The sequence below is a fragment of the Lonchura striata genome, chromosome 4, assembly GCF_050655825.1.
Source record: "Lonchura striata isolate lonStrDom1 chromosome 4, ASM5065582v1, whole genome shotgun sequence".
NCBI lineage: Eukaryota > Metazoa > Chordata > Aves > Passeriformes > Estrildidae > Lonchura > Lonchura striata.
Window position 1 is genome coordinate 28,956,735 of NC_140706.1, and position 17,231 is coordinate 28,973,965.

The 17,231-nt window shown below is 33.2% G+C and overlaps 1 protein-coding gene across 2 annotated transcripts in view; it reads left to right on the top strand.

Annotated features, from left to right (window-relative positions):
• TUSC3 (tumor suppressor candidate 3) overlaps positions 1-17,231 on the top strand; it is a 115,529-nt gene that overhangs the window by 85,525 nt on the left and 12,773 nt on the right. For both annotated transcript variants that reach the window (XM_021534976.2, XM_021535059.2), the window contains exon 7: positions 8,287-8,350. In XM_021534976.2, coding sequence (XP_021390651.1) covers positions 8,287-8,350 — 64 coding nt within the window. The remainder of the gene's footprint in view (positions 1-8,286; positions 8,351-17,231) is intronic.

Sequence of the window (17,231 nt, forward strand, 5' to 3'; positions counted from 1 at the left end):
TAAGGGTAGCAATGTTTTATTCCTAATGAGAGGTTTAAGTTCTGTGGTTTTTCTGAAATCAAATAAAATAAGGTTATTTGAAGACTTGCTGCATCTTTTGTTATCTTTTTTTTTTTTAATTAATAAATATGGAAGAAGTCCCTCAGAATTAATTCTTATTCAGCAGGTTATATCAAAGCCTCTTTATCTGAGCAGAGTGTTTACAGTTTCTAGATTTGTGAGATAATCCCTACTATCTCCTTTGATAGTATGTCTAGAAACCCTAAATAATTCAGTATAGCTATAAAAGCTGTCTAGGAACAACCAGAGCAGCAGCATAAACCAGGGTTTGTATGCTATTTTAAATTATACCAGTTACCCTTTCCAGCCTGCTAGTCTTCAAAAGTAAAGCAGCATTTTTCCACTTTTGTTCTAGGACTGGAAACCCAGATCATATTCTGTGCTTGGTGCCAGATGGACTTCATGGAAGGCAGCCAGCACAGGCTGTTCCAGGCAGCCAATCCAATGAAAAGTGTCTCTTGACTCAGTTTTTGGTTTGAGCATTGGTGAACACAGGAATGAGCTCAGGACTGGAAAATGTAACTCATATTCATTGAATTTAAAAATGAGGGAATCAGAGTCTGTATGAGATTGTTGTCTGTCTCTGTATTACATAGATTCTTAAAAAAAACACTAACAGTAAATATTTCTTAAAAAGCATTGATTTAATCCATAGCTATTAAACGTACCCATCAAAAGTGGCTGATATGATTTATGGTCTTGTTTAGTAAGTGAGTCTGAATACTTACACTAACTGTTGCACCAAGGATGCTGAAAAAATAATAAACACATGGAGTTTTATTTTAGGTCCAGCTGATTTTCTAGATATACTAATTTGCAGTGTAAGGTGCTTGAGTAAATTGAATGAAATTACTGAAAGTACATAAATGCAACATATAATAATTCTGCCTATTCCTCACCATTTTGAATGTACTGGTGTGTGCACTTCAGCTCTGTTAGTCCTGCTCTTGCTAGTCTATAACTGAGCTAGATGTTATTTCATGTAGAGACATTTCTGAGAGTGATTGCTTGCTAGGATTATAATACATGAAATTTTCACTAGGCTGGTGGACTGTTGGCTTATATTTGAGTTAGAAATGCTTATAAAGCTAGTAAGTGTTCAAAATTAATAGTTTCTTTCAGGTAGGTTAAATTAAAGTTCAGGTGTTAAATTAAAGTTAATTATTTCTGTTTATTGCTAAATAAAATGAAGATTCCTAGAAAAAATATTGTCTCAAATAACTGACTGCACATTTCTTACTGTCATATGTGGTCTTCATTTTGCTAAAAATTTATTTATTTAGGATTTCTGTTAGCAGTAAGTGAGTTTAGATTTATTTTGTGTTTAATACTACATTAATTTTTGAAGCCATTAAGCATCATTTGCAGATGCCCCTTTTATATCTGGTTATCTACAATAAAAGCAATTGCCCTTTAAATACTTGGACATTTTCCTAACTACTGAATATTAACATGTGATTAGACTAGTCAGAGGTTTCTTTTAGTAAATCAACTAGCTTCAAGACTTCTTGTCTTTCTTTAGTTTTTGAGATGGGATTCATATATTTATTTACTGAGATTCAGTGTTAAGTTCTCTAAAATAAACTCATAGCCATATTACATCCCTCTGTCCCAAGAAAACAGTTTATTAATTTGGCAAATTGCATCCATGTGCTAACAGATGTTCCCAGCTGGTAGCCATTCTCACACATGTGAATAATTTAGGCCCAAACCAGTATCATCTCATGGTTTTTCACATCATTGGTCACAAGAAGAGCTTTTGAGGGATGGCTGCTACAGGAAAAATAGGTCACCAAACATGTGCTATCCCCAGCAGATAATAGTATCTTCTGTGATGGAAAGAAAGCAGGGAATTAGATTAGGCTACTATTCTGAGATTTTGACAGACATGACTAGGCCAACAACTTCATAGGAAGTCCCCTATTGGGTTCATAAGTAAGTTAAAACTGATGTCCTGTATGAACTGAACAAATACTAATACATTGGAATTAAAGAAGCATATTTGGAGTGTATGCTTCAAGTGAATATATGTGAAACTGTGCTGGTTTTAGAAAGCATAATATTTAAATATGTAGCTGCAGTAACAGAGTCGGAAAGCTTGAGTTTTTGAGCTGTATAAGATTTTATTCTTAATCCTGCTGAGTAGTTTAAACTGGTTTTGAAGTGTTACATAGTTTGCTTAGAAGAAAACCTGTCTGGAGAAATGCAGGTATGATAATGAAATCACACTGTAAAACATTTATATGCCTTGATGTTTGGTTTCAAATTTTTTGCTTTTCTGAATGAATCATTTGTCCTCCATAAAATGTTTAAGCTTTTTCTGCACTCATAGTTCAAATGAAAAGGTCTTGAAATGATATTGTAAGACAATGTTTTAGAACTTCTCCTTTGTAGGCATTTAAATACTGCCAAAAGTCCTACTGTTCCTGGACTTAGAAATTATGTAAAATCTGAATTGAGAATGTTGCATGGTTCTTTTTCTCTCTAAATTAAGAGAAAATAATATCTGCTTATACCTAATGCATGTTCTTGGCAAAATTAGTGGTCTTTAATTAAAGTATGCCATTCCGAAGGCTCAAGCATAATTAAGTAAACCGTGGCTTTCTGTAATGTTCCTTTCTCTGATGAATTTCACCCTGAATATTAATGTAGTGAAAGAAGACAGATCAACAGTGCTTATCCTAATGGTGTGGAATTCATAACTCTCTCTTTGGGGCAGTTAACTACTTTGTTGCTTCATTGCTTTTTATATACGTTAGCTTGAACTTGGCCTGTTGTCTCCTTCAGGGCACAGTTTCTATCTAGGGATTTCTTCCAAACTACAATCCAAATTCAATTAATCATTTTCAAGAATAGTTATTAGCAAAATTGTCTGTTTTGGATCAGTTTTCAATACACTTTTTAATTGAATGTGTATCATATCTCATAAACTCAGGATGAGTTATTTCTCAGTTATCCTAAATTATACTTCATGAAGTAGCCTTACATTTTATATTTTAGGCTATTGCTAAACCCAGCTCAGTTTAATCAGCTCCCTTCACCCTAGTATCCTTCCTGCGCATACTAATGGAAAATAAACATTGTGATGTTTGTTTTTAAAAAGCACCTGAAATCAGGTTTTAATTTTGGGTAGTCCAAAATTCTTTTTGCTTAAGAATAGCACATGACTTGCAGAGGCCTTATTTCTCCTTACTTTGTTTTTGGTTTATTTACACTGCATTAACAGAAAGGAAAAAAAGAGCACAGACTATAGTTAAGTATATTACTGAACCATGACAGCCATCACTCTTGAAGGGAAATCACAAACATACATTGCATTTAGGGAAATTGAAAAAGAATATTACATTGCTATTATCCTTGAGTATTGTGGCGTGGGATTTTATATGTATTTATATATATGTGTGTGTGTGTGTGTACCATCTGCAGTTCAATAACACTAAATATTTAATGAGTTTATGAATAGTAGATAAACATTTAACACAGTTTTGTAAAAATATGCAGGCATTGAACAATTGTTTGTCACTGCCAAAGAAAATGGCCTGATTTAGGGATATGATTATTCCAGTTCAAAATTCAAATAGCTTCTTTGAAATGAGACCTGATACAGGAGAATGGTTGAGTTGGGGAAGGTCTGGTTGTTTAAGGTGAGACTCAGCCTATGGTTCCCCTATTAGTCCTACCACCATGACATTTGCTGTTGTTTGTTGTGTGGCACTGCTAATTGTGTGGCTGTCCAGTTTTCTGCTCAAACTATGGCTGCCTCTCTTCTGACAGACTTTATCTTTGCACATACCTGGTCCTCCCTCTTGATGCCTTTAAAAATAAAGAGAAAATCTGAGATTAGTAATGAATTTATTTAAAGCATTTGCCTAAAGCATTTGCAGCCAGATAGACTTCACAGTTTCCAAATATTAAGTGGATTCAGTGTCAAAAAGCAGAAAACTTGGCAAAACCAGAAATTGTATGTCTTAGTGTTTTAATGGTTTGTAGCTTCAAATAAAATTTCATTAGAATGTCATTCAGCAATCTTCTTATAGAAGGAAAGAAGTAGTATGAAAATAAAGAAACTTCACATATGATCAGTTCCTTTCTTTAATTTGAGAATTAATAAATTACTAATCCTTCAATAGTCCTTTAGAAATGTTTCTTTAAATACATTTCTATTTTAGGTAAGTATGAGTCACAGAGGGATATGAATTTCAAAACTTGATGAGTCAGTGGCCATTGCAGTGTACAGAACTGGTGTGTGGGGAGTACATTTGCATAAATATGTATCAATACGCATATAATCTATGCTTCAAGTGCCCTCAAAGTATTGTCATATGCCTGTAGGGAAGGACACAAAGAAAAATGCCATACAATTCTCACCATTCACTCTTCAAGAAAAGCTGTTTGCCATAATTTTTTACATTAAATACTGTTCTCCTGTCTTCTGAAAACATCTACTCTGTTTTTTGTCTTAGAAATTAGGTCTGAAGGTTCAGTGAGGAAAAAACACACCCTGCAATTCTTTAGTGAAGTGGTTAGTATCCATTCCTCATAAGAAATAGAATGAGGTACTGTCATAAATTCAGGTGATTCACAATAAGTTGTCACATATCAATTATTTTGGTTAATCTTCATCCCTGGAATAGTCTGTCACTTTCTTTACTTACCAAACATTGCTCCAGTTGAGCCATAGCTACAGAGATGTGCCATGCTACTGTTTTGAGTGCTTGGAGAACAATGTCTTGGGGAAGCAGTTTGAGGACCCTGTTGATCACACACAGATCTACTGCTAAGTAACTTTTAAGAATCATCTACCTAAGAACATTTGTAATAGAACAAAGAAGTTGGTAGTTAAAATAGTGATTTGTCTTGGTGTTTTTTTTTGGTTTTTTTTTGGTTTTTTTTTTTTTTTGAGGGCAATACTGTGCTGTGAACATCTGCCTTATTTAATACTTTAACAGAGTGGCTTTCAGCTAGTGCTTTCAATTACTTTAACTCTCTCTGTTGATCTCAGGTCTCTTGACCTCTCAAACATGAAACTTGGGTTTTGTGTTCAAACTGGCTACTCCCTTTGCTTTTATTCATTTCTGTCCTCTCTCTGGAAACAGAACAATTGTCTCCTACTAGCTTTTTATGAGATTTCCAGGACTAAAGCAAAGAACATCCACTTCCTTGTAAGCAAGGCTATGCCTTTAGCACCTCTCATTTAAAGAAATAGAATTATAACATGGATCCCTATGAGACGTTTAGCCAGAAATTAATATTCTAGTTTTTTTGTCAGGTTTGGTTTTTTTTGTTTCAGATTTTTGTTTGGTTTGTTCAAGTATCACATTTGCAAATACGCAGTATTGAGTTCATGTTTTTCTTTTTTTCCTATATACTAAGTATCAGATGGCAAGTATGACCTTATATTTCACCTAATTAATATTGGTAATGAGTAGATCTTTGTTTTCATGATTTTTTTTCCTAAGGACTTTTATCTTTTGAGAGACTGTTTGAATTCTTATATAAATATTCATATTTTGCATAAAGTAATAAAACTAATTGCTGTGGTAATTTAACCAAAAGGTAGGAAAAGATATTCTGCTCTAAATTCTTTATTGTTATTAGGATTTTATCACAGTGATTAACAATGAATTAGAAGAGAAGGCTCTGGGGAGACCTCATTACAGACTTTCAATACCTTAAGGGATCTTATAAGAAAGATGGGGACAGATGTTTTAAACCTGTTGCAATAGGACAAAGGGTAATAGTGTTAAACTAAAAGAGTTTAGATTTAGACAAGATACAAGGAAAAAAATTTTTATCATGAGGGTGGTGAGACACTGGCATAGGTTGCTCAGAGAGGTGATAGATGCCCCATCCCTGGAAACATCCAGAGTCAGGTTGGACAAGAGCAACCTAATCTAGTTTATGGTCCTACTCCTGCAGGGGAATTGATCCAGATGACCTCTAATGGTCCCTTCCAACAGCTGTATCCTTATATTATTGTGATATCAAGCCTGCTAGTACATTACATTAAATCACTATACCACTTCAGTAGCATTCAAGACCTTGCCATAAAGTTTTTAAAATCAGAATTTCTTCTAATACTTCTTTTTAAAACCAGGATATGATTTTAAAAGCAATAACAATCGAATTCATTTTTAAAGCATTTAGTATTTTTTGTGGTGTTTCAGCTTTGCATTATAAGTAGTATAATGGACAGTATTGCAAACTGGGTTTTCTGAAAACTCTGATCATCCTTAGATGATAATTTTTTTATATAAGATTCTTAAGATAATTAAGATTCTTAAGATAAATTTTAGTAATTTTTTCAAGTGTGAATAGCAGCTGAAAAATCATGTTTGAAATTTTCTGAGTTGAGAGCATATTTACTGGCATTTTTAAAACAATCATTATTGTACAGGTTTGACAGCTACATGGTTATAAAACTGTCCTATTTCATTAATAAAATTATTTGTAGTTTTTTCTTTTTTATTCCCAAGTGAAACCAGAATTCACACAAGCTGGAGTGATATTTTTAAATAACGTTACTATGAGGGTCAATTAAGACCAGCACTTAAAATGTGATTCCTCCCCATCATGGAACAGGTTTTGGTCATCAGAAGCAGTAGCATAAAATTTTTGGAAGTGATTCTTCATTCCTGTTAGGAGAAAAACTCAAAAATATAATGTCAAAATAATGACAGAAGGTCACTATTCACAGGACAATGGTCACAACTGAATCAGAATGCACAGTCTATCAAGCATTTTAACTTTGGCATTAATTTTTATTAATGTGAAATATTCTTATTTCCTTCCTTTCTGTTATTTACATGTGTTCATGTATATATAGCTGTGTGTGTGTGTGTGTCTATTTAGCCTTATACACTTAGACATTTATAAGAAGCTATGCAAAAAAATATCAAGAAATACAGTTTGGCTCATTGTCATGTCAAATTTCAATGAGCTATTCTTATGAGATCAGTGATTTTTATCTTGTTAAAGAAAGAGAGAAATAGAAATTTTAGGTAAATGAAGATCTTGCCTGGTTTAGGTTTGAATTGGTTATTTGAATGAGCATAATGTGATTGAATTTTGAAAACAATAGATAACAACCTACCAAGTAAATATAAATGACATGATCTGACACAGCATCTATCAGATTTTAACTCGTGTGCCTGAAAGCATTCCTTTGTATGCTGAAGCATCCAATTATTTCAAATCTGAGTTCTGAATCATGACAAGGATGCTACGAAGTCAAAATTATTCAGAACAAACTGAATTAACACATGTAAGTTAAATAAACAAATAAACTCCTCCATTCAGACTGAGGGCAAAAAGTTTTCTGTTTCTTTACCTTACTAGTGAGTGTTTTTCTTTCCATTTACTTAGGGTGAAAATTTGATCTATGCCCAAGAATAATATATATAAATATCATTTTCAGAAAATGAATATATTTAATTTCACATAGCTTGCTATGACAAACTGTACTCAGTGTTTGTAATTAATACAGGAGAGGAAGACAGAGAATGTCCCTCATTTTGTGCATGTTGTCAGCCCTTCAGATTTTTGCTTCCTTTACTGCTGTCATAGATAGTTAACAATAAACACTAACAACTTTTCACTAATATACTGCAGATTCTTAAAATAAATGTACAAAAGGAGCCCATTAACAATAGTTATTTTAGGTAGAGAGCAATAGATTGTGTTAGACTTAGTTTTAGTATCAGCATTTATTTTACAATATTTCCATATAAATCAAACGGTTTATGTATTAGGAACTTTGATGAACACAATTGTAACCTACTGGAGAAAGAAAAAATAGACTTTGTATGAAGAAACTTCACTCAATCTGAGAAAGACTAAAGTATAATGATTTGTTTGAGAAAGGCTTCAGTTTTCACTTTTGTAAAAACCATGCTGTAGCATGCCCTTGATTTTATCATCTCCCTTCTGAAAAATTGTATCACCTGAGCAAATAAATGCATGTTCTTTATTCCACAGTAGCAGCATTGTGAAAAAGAGCCCAGCATAATGCTTTCCTGTTACATTTACTCTATATATGTGTTTCGTCTAAATTTTTAACATTCCTTTTTACTAAACCTACATACATAAACTGTGCTATTAATTTCTAGCTGTTGTTGCCTGCATTTTTCTGCAAAACAGGTTTTATTCTTTTTATTCTCACATATCTGGTCATGCCATTTTCAATGGATTTCTTAAAGACTAATATTTTTCATTTTTATTTTACAGAGTTACATACATGGAAGCAGCCAGGCTCAGTTTGTGGCAGAGTCACATATAATTCTTCTGCTGAGTATCCTTCAACTGGTGATAAATATTAAAAACTAATATGAGGTACAGTGTGCTGTTAAATAAAATTTCTCTGGCAGTGAATATCATTGAACATTTAAGCAGGTATTGTATTTTGGATTACTTATTATATGTTGAAATAAATATTCATTGTTGTTTCTATTTACTGCCAAGTAACACTGGCATTGCTTTTCACCTGTGTGCACCTTGTTACCTCCTTTGTTAGTCTTGTGCTTACTATTCTTAATTTTTTTTCTTTTCAGGGTTACCTTTCCAGTGGCAAAACACAAATCTTTCTGATAATTAAAATTTCAATGAAAAAAAATGTATTTCTTTTTACTTACAAGAAAGGCATACAGTAATTTACCAAGCATGCATGAATATGATTTGCCCTCCAATAGTCCTTGGATTTTTTTTCCCCCACCTAATACAAACAGTTTACTACTACTTCTTGAACCAAATAACTCAATCAGTTTTGCTCTGACATCACCTCCTCACAGAAAGACTTTGAGACCTACTTTTGCTCTTTCAGTCTTAATGAGTCAGAGAAAATTAAGTTGGGTTTTTGGGGTGGGGGTGGGGCTGGGGTTTGGTATTTTTTGTGAAAGTTTTAATAAACTGTAAGAAAGACTTCTATTCTCTCTGGGATTTTTAACCCCTGATTCTTACCATCTTTCTTCATTGAATGAGAAGTCTAATCACCATTAACCATTTTTAAAGTTCAGTAGCTCCATTACAAATACCTTTCTCTAAGGGGAACAAGCAAAGAAAATAATATTTCCAATCTGCAGTAATAGATGGATCCAAGTTTTATGATCATGGCTACTCTTTTATTCTCTTGGAAGTTATGTTGCCTTAGAACCTGCCCTTCCTCTAACTTCCCTGTGTACCTTCATTTTTGGCATTTCCTATCCAAAGACAACACCTTCATTACATTCATTTGCCTGGCATCCATTTTGCTACCTGTGAAACCTTATATGCCTAATAAATAGCCATTATTAATTTAATTTCAAAGTTCTGATCATATTTTGTAGAGCAAATATAATATTTGCAATTGGACTGGAATGCTATTTCCGGTTCTGGATCTCTCATACAGGAATGTTGCAGGCTTAATTGAGGGATTACAGCAAAGAACCACAAAGATGATTAGGGGATTATCCTGTGAGAAAAGGTAGAGGGAGCTGGAACAGTTTAATTTAGAGAAGACTACCAGGGAGAGCACATGAAGAGGAAGGAGACAGACTTTCTCAGTAGTGCCCTTTGACGGGACAAGAAGCAGTGGATTAAAATTGAAAACCAGGAAAATCAGTCTGAAGATAAAAAGATGCTTCTTGCTTGTAAGGGTGCACAGACGTGCAAGCAGGTTACCCAGAGGGGCTACAGAGTTTCCACCTGAAAACTGCCATGTCAAAATTCAGTGATAATTGCTTTAAATGCTGCATTTTTTAAAAAGTACACAGAGACATATGAAAAGTTTCTTGTTTATTAGATAGAGTATGCATTTTACTGGTATCATCTTTATGCTTTCCCTTGTAGAGTTGCAATTTATGATTTCACGGTTTTCTGCTTTTCATGAACTGCCACAATTTAAACAAACCTGTTATCTAAAATAATCCCATTGACTGCTTGAGAATGAGAAAAGTAGACCCCCAAACCAGAAAATATTAAAAATAAAAATTTTATTGATGACATGTTTTCTCTGACTCAGGCATGAAAGTGATATATTTTTGTTGGCAGATACCATCTTTAAACCAGGAAGTTGGCTAGCTAAATTAATGCAGCTGTCTGAAAGAATCCTTTCAGTGATGTTGTTCATTGCCACTTGCAGAAACAATTCTCTAAGGTTTCATTTAATGGCTCAATATGTTGATATGATATTTTGGTCACACACAAATTTTACAATGAAATCTTTCGCACAAAATCTTGACAGAGTTTAACGGTTACTCATGAAAATTACTATTCTTTTATTCTTTCAATATTGCTAGTAATTTTGAGCTGCTCAATTTCTTCTTCATTACTTTTTTATTCAGAAAATGTTGATAGAAAATATGGGATATAGGAAAAAAATATGCCTGATTCATTTTATCCTTTGAAAGATGCATTGAATTTTAAAACAGGATATTACTATTCCAGTAATGTACATCTTTCATTTGGTTGCTTCTTTTTACTTTGTAGTAATAAGCTTGTCACTTCTCACTAGATGTTGAAATGCAATGTCGTATTTCTCTATAAAGTGAATTTTTAATACCTCAGATGAAAAAAATATGAATTCCCTTTGAATTTCTGTATTTTGTTTTAGATAGTGATTCTACCCCATCTGCTAGATGATTTCTGTATACAGATCTGATTTTCCATGCTGTACCTACATAATTAGGACTTGGGTAAGAAGGACATGCGAAGATATCAGATACTCAGTTGAAGTCATTTTATAAGGCAAAATTAAATTCAGTAAAATCTCTACAAAGTTACTGATTACATACCAGGTAGATGTACACGTACAGTGTGCTCGTCAAGGACTGGTAACAGGGTTGAATTTCACTGGCTCTAGGGGTGGGCTGACCCTGGCTGGACAGGGGCCTGCCAGAGCTACTCAGTCACTCTTCAGCTGATCAGGGGAGAGAAAATGTAGCAAAATGCTCATGGGTCATGATAAGGACAGGGAGAGACTGAGGGAAATTAATTGAAGTTACTACCAATCAAATCAGAGAAAGGTAATGAGAAATAAAAAAAATCTTAAAACAACTTTCACCCCACCCGTCCCTTCCTCCTAGGCTTAACTTTACTCCTGATTTATCTACCTGGTCTCCCACAGTAGTGATGGAAATTGTGTCCAGTTATCACAATTGTCTTAGCCTCTCTTTCTTCCTCAGGATGAGGACTCATCACACTCTTCCCTTGCTTCCTTCTATGGGAGAAAGTTCTCCATGAACTTCTCCAATGTGATCCTTTCTAGTGGGCTGCAGTTCTTCATGAACTTCATCAACTGCATATCTTCATGAACATGTAGCAGAGAACAGTGAAAAGACATGGTTGGATATCCAAGAATCATTAAGGTTGGAAAAGACTTGCAAGATGTCATGGTGCTTGTATATTATGCACTTCTGTGACTTCCAGGCTATTACTTTGAGCAGTTTGTGTTATGCTGACAAGATGACACTTACTCAGTTTTGTTCTTTGGCTCCCCTTTCTCTTGTATTGGAAAGTTAACTTCAGGAAATAATTATGGAAATCTTAAAAGCATTGGTTGAAAGGGATCTTGGAAGACTATATACTTCAGTCATCCTGTTAATGAAGGATTATCCCTAACACTGCCGCTTGCTTTCTTGGTCTTGTCTGGTGCAATTTTTTCAAAACTTAAGGATGGAGATCACGTAATCTCCACTTTCATATGTGAAGCTGTTTTTCATGCAGTCTGAACCTTCCAACCTAGAGTTCACGGTGCATTCTGGTATGAATTACAGTCTTGTCTGGCATGAAATTTGGCTTCCCTTTGGATTTTTTTTTGCCAGCCTTATAGAATTGGTGGAAGAGCTTTAGTGAAGGTTTCATTAAAAAATGAAGAGAACACTCTATGGAATAGAAGTATGTGATCCATTATGTTTTAGATTTTTATTGCCTAGAAATAAAACAAAAGGTTGTACATTTTTTAGTTTGCTTTTATTTATGCCACATTATACAACATTGTTCACCATAAATCAATAGGTTAAAAAAAAATTAATAAGAAAATATTTTTATCATTATTTCCAGAAAAAAGTAATATGGAATAAGAGTTAAGTATAAATTCAGTTTGAGGCTATATCTGTAAAAATATGCCAGTCTTTTCAGTCTGCTTTCAGCTTTCTTTGAAAATGGCCAATTTTTACATCCTCCCCAGAAACAACAAAACCTTGTTATCATATGCAATTGAGAAGGAAGTTTTATGTAATATATATCCTCACATCATCATTATAATCAGTGCTTCAAGCAACTGGGTTCAATTTACACACTTAATACCTTGGAAGGGGTTATAGAATTATTTCAGTATAGAGACTTTCTGTTGAAGTACCAAATTTATCAAAAAGTCATTATATAAATAGAAGTATAACTGCTGTGGAATAAATATGGCAGATGAAAAAAAGAAAGCATTTAAATAAGAGCATGGAGTAGATTTTTTTAAGTGAATTTTATTATGATAAATTCTATAAAAGCAGTAACATATATGGAGATGTGAACGTGCTAAACATTATGCAGTCTGTAATTCAAGGTTTTGCTTGTGAAGGGTTCGACTATCTGTAAGGACCCTAGGGCTACATAGTTTACAGAGGGCAATAACTTAGTTCACAGTCACAATCCTGGTAAGGCAGTCTAATTGTGTGCTAGATACCCAATTCTACCATGCAAAAAGAGCACATTTTCATTTAGCAATGAAGTTTAGCAAGTTCTCTTGTTTAAAGTTTAAAGTTTCTCAAGTTATCATCAGTTTGCAACGAAATGTATTAGTGCAGCAATTACTTTTAAGAACATAGAGAAAAATTGTGCAAAACAAAATTACCGAACAGAATAAATGATTCAGGGACTTTTGAGCCAGTTTGACTATAAAGAATATTATAGATTCTAGCCATCATTTAATAACTTCTTACTTCCTTTTAATCCTTTTTTTTAATTAATTGTAGGATAGTATTCTATAGCAATAAATTTTCAGTGTAAAATCATATAGTATGCGGAATTTATTCCTTTAGGATTTTTTTAGCCTATAATTTGCACAGTAAATGTACTGTGTGACTTCATTATATAAGTCATAGGAAGTAGTCTGTTCTCTCTCTTTTTTTCCCTTCTATTTGTAGCTTTATGGAGTTCACCAAATGTACTTCTCTTTTCTTCTTTTCAAGTTGAAAAATTATCTTTTTCCATGCAGAAGATGCTCCACACTTGTGGTGTCTATTCTTGCAACCCTATTCTGACAGAAATTGGGTCATAGATAAGAGGAGTCAGCAGAAATGATCAGGTATTAATAAATTTTTTTTAAATGCTGAGTAATTTGATATTCTTGGAGAGACAAGAAAGAGAAACTAAAGACATGGGTATTGAAGTAGTGTTGCTCGAGTTATTAAGAAGACATAAAGGTGAAAGAGGGATAACTTTGGAATGAAGAGCTGCCATTGCCTAAGAGAAATTACATGCAGTAAACTGCCCAATCAGTATTACTGATTAATTACAGTTGAATACAGATAGTGTATATGGCTGTTCTATCCAAAAACGCATTGAAGTGTGCAGTGTTCGGCTGTAAATATTGCTCTGGGTGTCAAGATACAGCAAGAAAGATAAGGAATAATAATGTTGGATAAGCTGTGTTGAATTTAAAAGATTTCTTAAATTCTTTTATTCCTTCTTTTTGTAGACACTACTCAGTATTTCTAATTAATTTTCATCAAGTTTTTATGTAATTCCCTGGAGAAACAAAACTGCTTTGAATGTGATATGTCATAGTTTTTTCCCTTTTGTAGTAACAGTGGATCCTTACTTTAAGGAGTAAATTTAAAAGTAAATATTTTCATTATCAAAGGAGTTTCAGTTACTAAGCAAACTATTTATGTATATATTTGTTTTATCTCCTATACAGGAAATAAACCTAAACCATTATTATAGGAATTAGCAGTTATAATTAACCTGGTATGTTTTCTCATTATTACTGTTAAATTTAGCATTGATGCTGATTGAACACATTAACCTAAGTAAAAATGGAAATGTCTTTTCAGTTTCCTAATTTGAATTTCCATGGCAAAGTTTAATGGGACACCTGCATAGGTAGATAGGAGATATTGATTGAAAGGGGAGAATGCTTTTTTTGGTAGCATTAAAATGGCACCTGTTATCAAAGAGATTTCCTGCCGTACAGAGGGAATTTAAAGTAAGTATATTTTGTGCCACTGTGGTATGAGGAAATTTTTCCACAGGAAGAATGTAAATAAATGACTTTATGTATGTCAGAGTCACTGAGCATAAGAATCTGAAAGGGAGGGGGGAAGCTGTCTGATTCCTTCTAAATGTAATGAAGCATAAGGAGACCATAGTTAGAAAAATCAAGATAGCTTTGTTACCTAAGTCTCCTACTGCTTGACCTTAAAGCAATTCATAATATCACCCTTTAGAAAAGTCATTGAATTTACAGTTGAACATTTGTTAACACAACATGGAACATCATTCATAATCTTTCATCAGCTAATTGCAGTACTCTGGAATTGGTGAACGACCTTCACATATGATGTGTGTCCTCTGAATGAATTTACCAACTCTGAATTTCAGTGATTTTCAGCCATTTTCAGTTTCTGATTTAAATTTTCCAATAGAAAAGTAGATCCCTGCAAAGCTAATTTAGCTGTCAGCTGCTCTGGCAATTGGCCCATTTTTATTTGCCTTTCACAAATAGCTGACTACTAATCCACACAACAAGAGGCATTCACTGATTACAGGCTGAAGACATTTTTAAGGGTTTTTTTAGGCTTCAGTTAATTATTTTAATGAATATTTTAATGGTTAAGGAACACATCTGCTTGAATGGCTAAAAGATGTAGAAATCTAGTCCAAAGTTCAATTTTTACCTTTTGGGTCCACATATACTTTTTACTAATGGAGTAGGCCTCAAGCGCATGCAGCGAAATAAATTATATTGCCTAGATCCTAGCAATGATGGAGAGTAAAATGACAGCCTTGATTCCCATTGATGATGACTTATGGTGTGGAAAAGAATATGTGGTATTCTCAAAAAAAATTTATAGGGTTTTAGAGAAAGCAAGAGTGATTGTGTCTGTATGCAAGTATCAAATGTGTGCTAACAGATGAGACATACTAGGTCTAGTGTTTGAAATAAAGTGTTTGAAAATAAGGGGGATGTAATATCGTTAGAATAGTGAGAGAAATTTCTATAGCCTCATAAATACTTAAAAATAGCTCAAATGAAGTTTGTTTTAGAAAATGTGTCTGCATTTAAAAGTTAAATTAAACTGTTAAGAAATCCCCTAATTTATTTGTTTCTCTGGTATGCTTAACATTAAAGAAAGTAAGTACTGTTATACATCTACCTGTTCTAGAGGTGTTTATACTTTTGTGATTTGAATATTTCTTTAAAATATTTATTTTAAAATTTAGAGAAACTGATTACAAAATATAAGCAAAGCTAAAAAAATGTTACTATCGGGCAAACCACAGTATAGACATTTGGAAGATGGACAGGACTAAACCTGAAATGTCATTAGATGTAATCTATACAACCAAAAAGGTCATAAATAATAAATGTAAAATTAATTTCCTTAGTGTTAGTTTTAGCTGATCCTAAATGTGAATAATTAGGATGTAAATCAGGCTGAAAAACTCTGAATGTTTGATTAGTGATTTAACACACACTTAATCAGGAATCTCTATGCTCCATTTTGCAGCTGAATTAAAACAGATTCCCGAATCTTTTTCTTCTTCTGATGCTTTTATATGGCCTTTCCATTCTGAGCTGTGTAAAAGCACCACAAGAGCAATGATTCCATCAGATTGTCTGTGGATTAGAGAGACAGATTCATAAATTGAAATGGAAACTAATGAAATTAATAATAAACTTTTTCACTATAGGAAATTCTATATTGGTGTGAACTCTATTCTCTGACTCTGTTAAAATTATAAAAAAGCATCAAAAAGGAAAATAGTATAGTGTAGTTGGCACTTCAGTGGTAGAAATGCAAACTTTGAGCTACTTCACTGTTGTGACATGCATATTTCAAGGAGTTGAGTAGAATTAATTGAGTGCCAAGACTTGTGTGATACTTCCTAAAATTACTGAAAAACTATTCAGTTAAGATGAAGCCAGAAGGTTTTAAACAGAAAGTATGTTCAGGGTTGTTGTTAGTATTATTACAACTGGATTCCTGGCCATATAAAAATACTTAAATACAGCTTGATTGTGTGTTCATCCATAAATCCATATTCAGATAAATAATTTTCAGACTGTTCTCCACTTTTTCAACTTCTGATTTAGAAATCATCCTTTTTCAGTGAGATTAAATATACAGGAGTTGGCATCTTAAACATAGAAGTTTAAGTCTCAGTAGGAAAAGGTTAAAATAATTATCTCTATCAGCATAATATGCCCTCTTGTAAGAGACCAGCAAAGCATTTCTCAATTTCTCATGTTCAAATCATCACCCTCTGGCAAAAAAAACCCAAACCAACCAAAAAATAAAATCAAAAAAGAAAAAAAAATAAAAAGGGAAAAAAAAAAAAAAGAGAGAAGATGACACCTCCATAGATCTTTCTGTTGATCATATTACTCCTTAAAAAAAAGTATGTGCTTTTATTTGTTCCATGTCTGACAAATTGAACTAGCAATTTTTAAAGATTGCATGATAATCTATCCCCATTTTAGGTAACAGTAAACTGAGCACAGACTCAAGTGGGTGAATATTTTGTTCTCTAGTTTTTCTTCCTCATGCATTATTAAGCAACTGCGTGATCTGCATTTTAAAGGTAGTTGTTTCTTTATGTTTGTAATGCTAATGACAGATTTTGCACCCTTGGCAGAAAAACAACTGAATATTAATGAGACCACCAAACTTTTTTCACAAAAGTAACCAAATGTTAGTCAAGCTATTTTCTCTCCTTCTTTCATTCCTCACTTACTACTAATTAGGAATAAATTCGTGACATAAAGATATGAATTGTGTATTACATTAATAAATTTTGGAATGGTCAGATTTTGTTTCTTTTGGGCATTCTGTGATTAAATTTTCTCTTTAAGTATGCTAATAATAAGCATCCCAAATGTACATGCAATTAGTTTCATTTTGTAGGCTATCTATAATTTTAGGTTTTATTGATCCAATATTTTTTGTTCTGTATTGTTTTGGATTTGGGGTCTGTTTTTT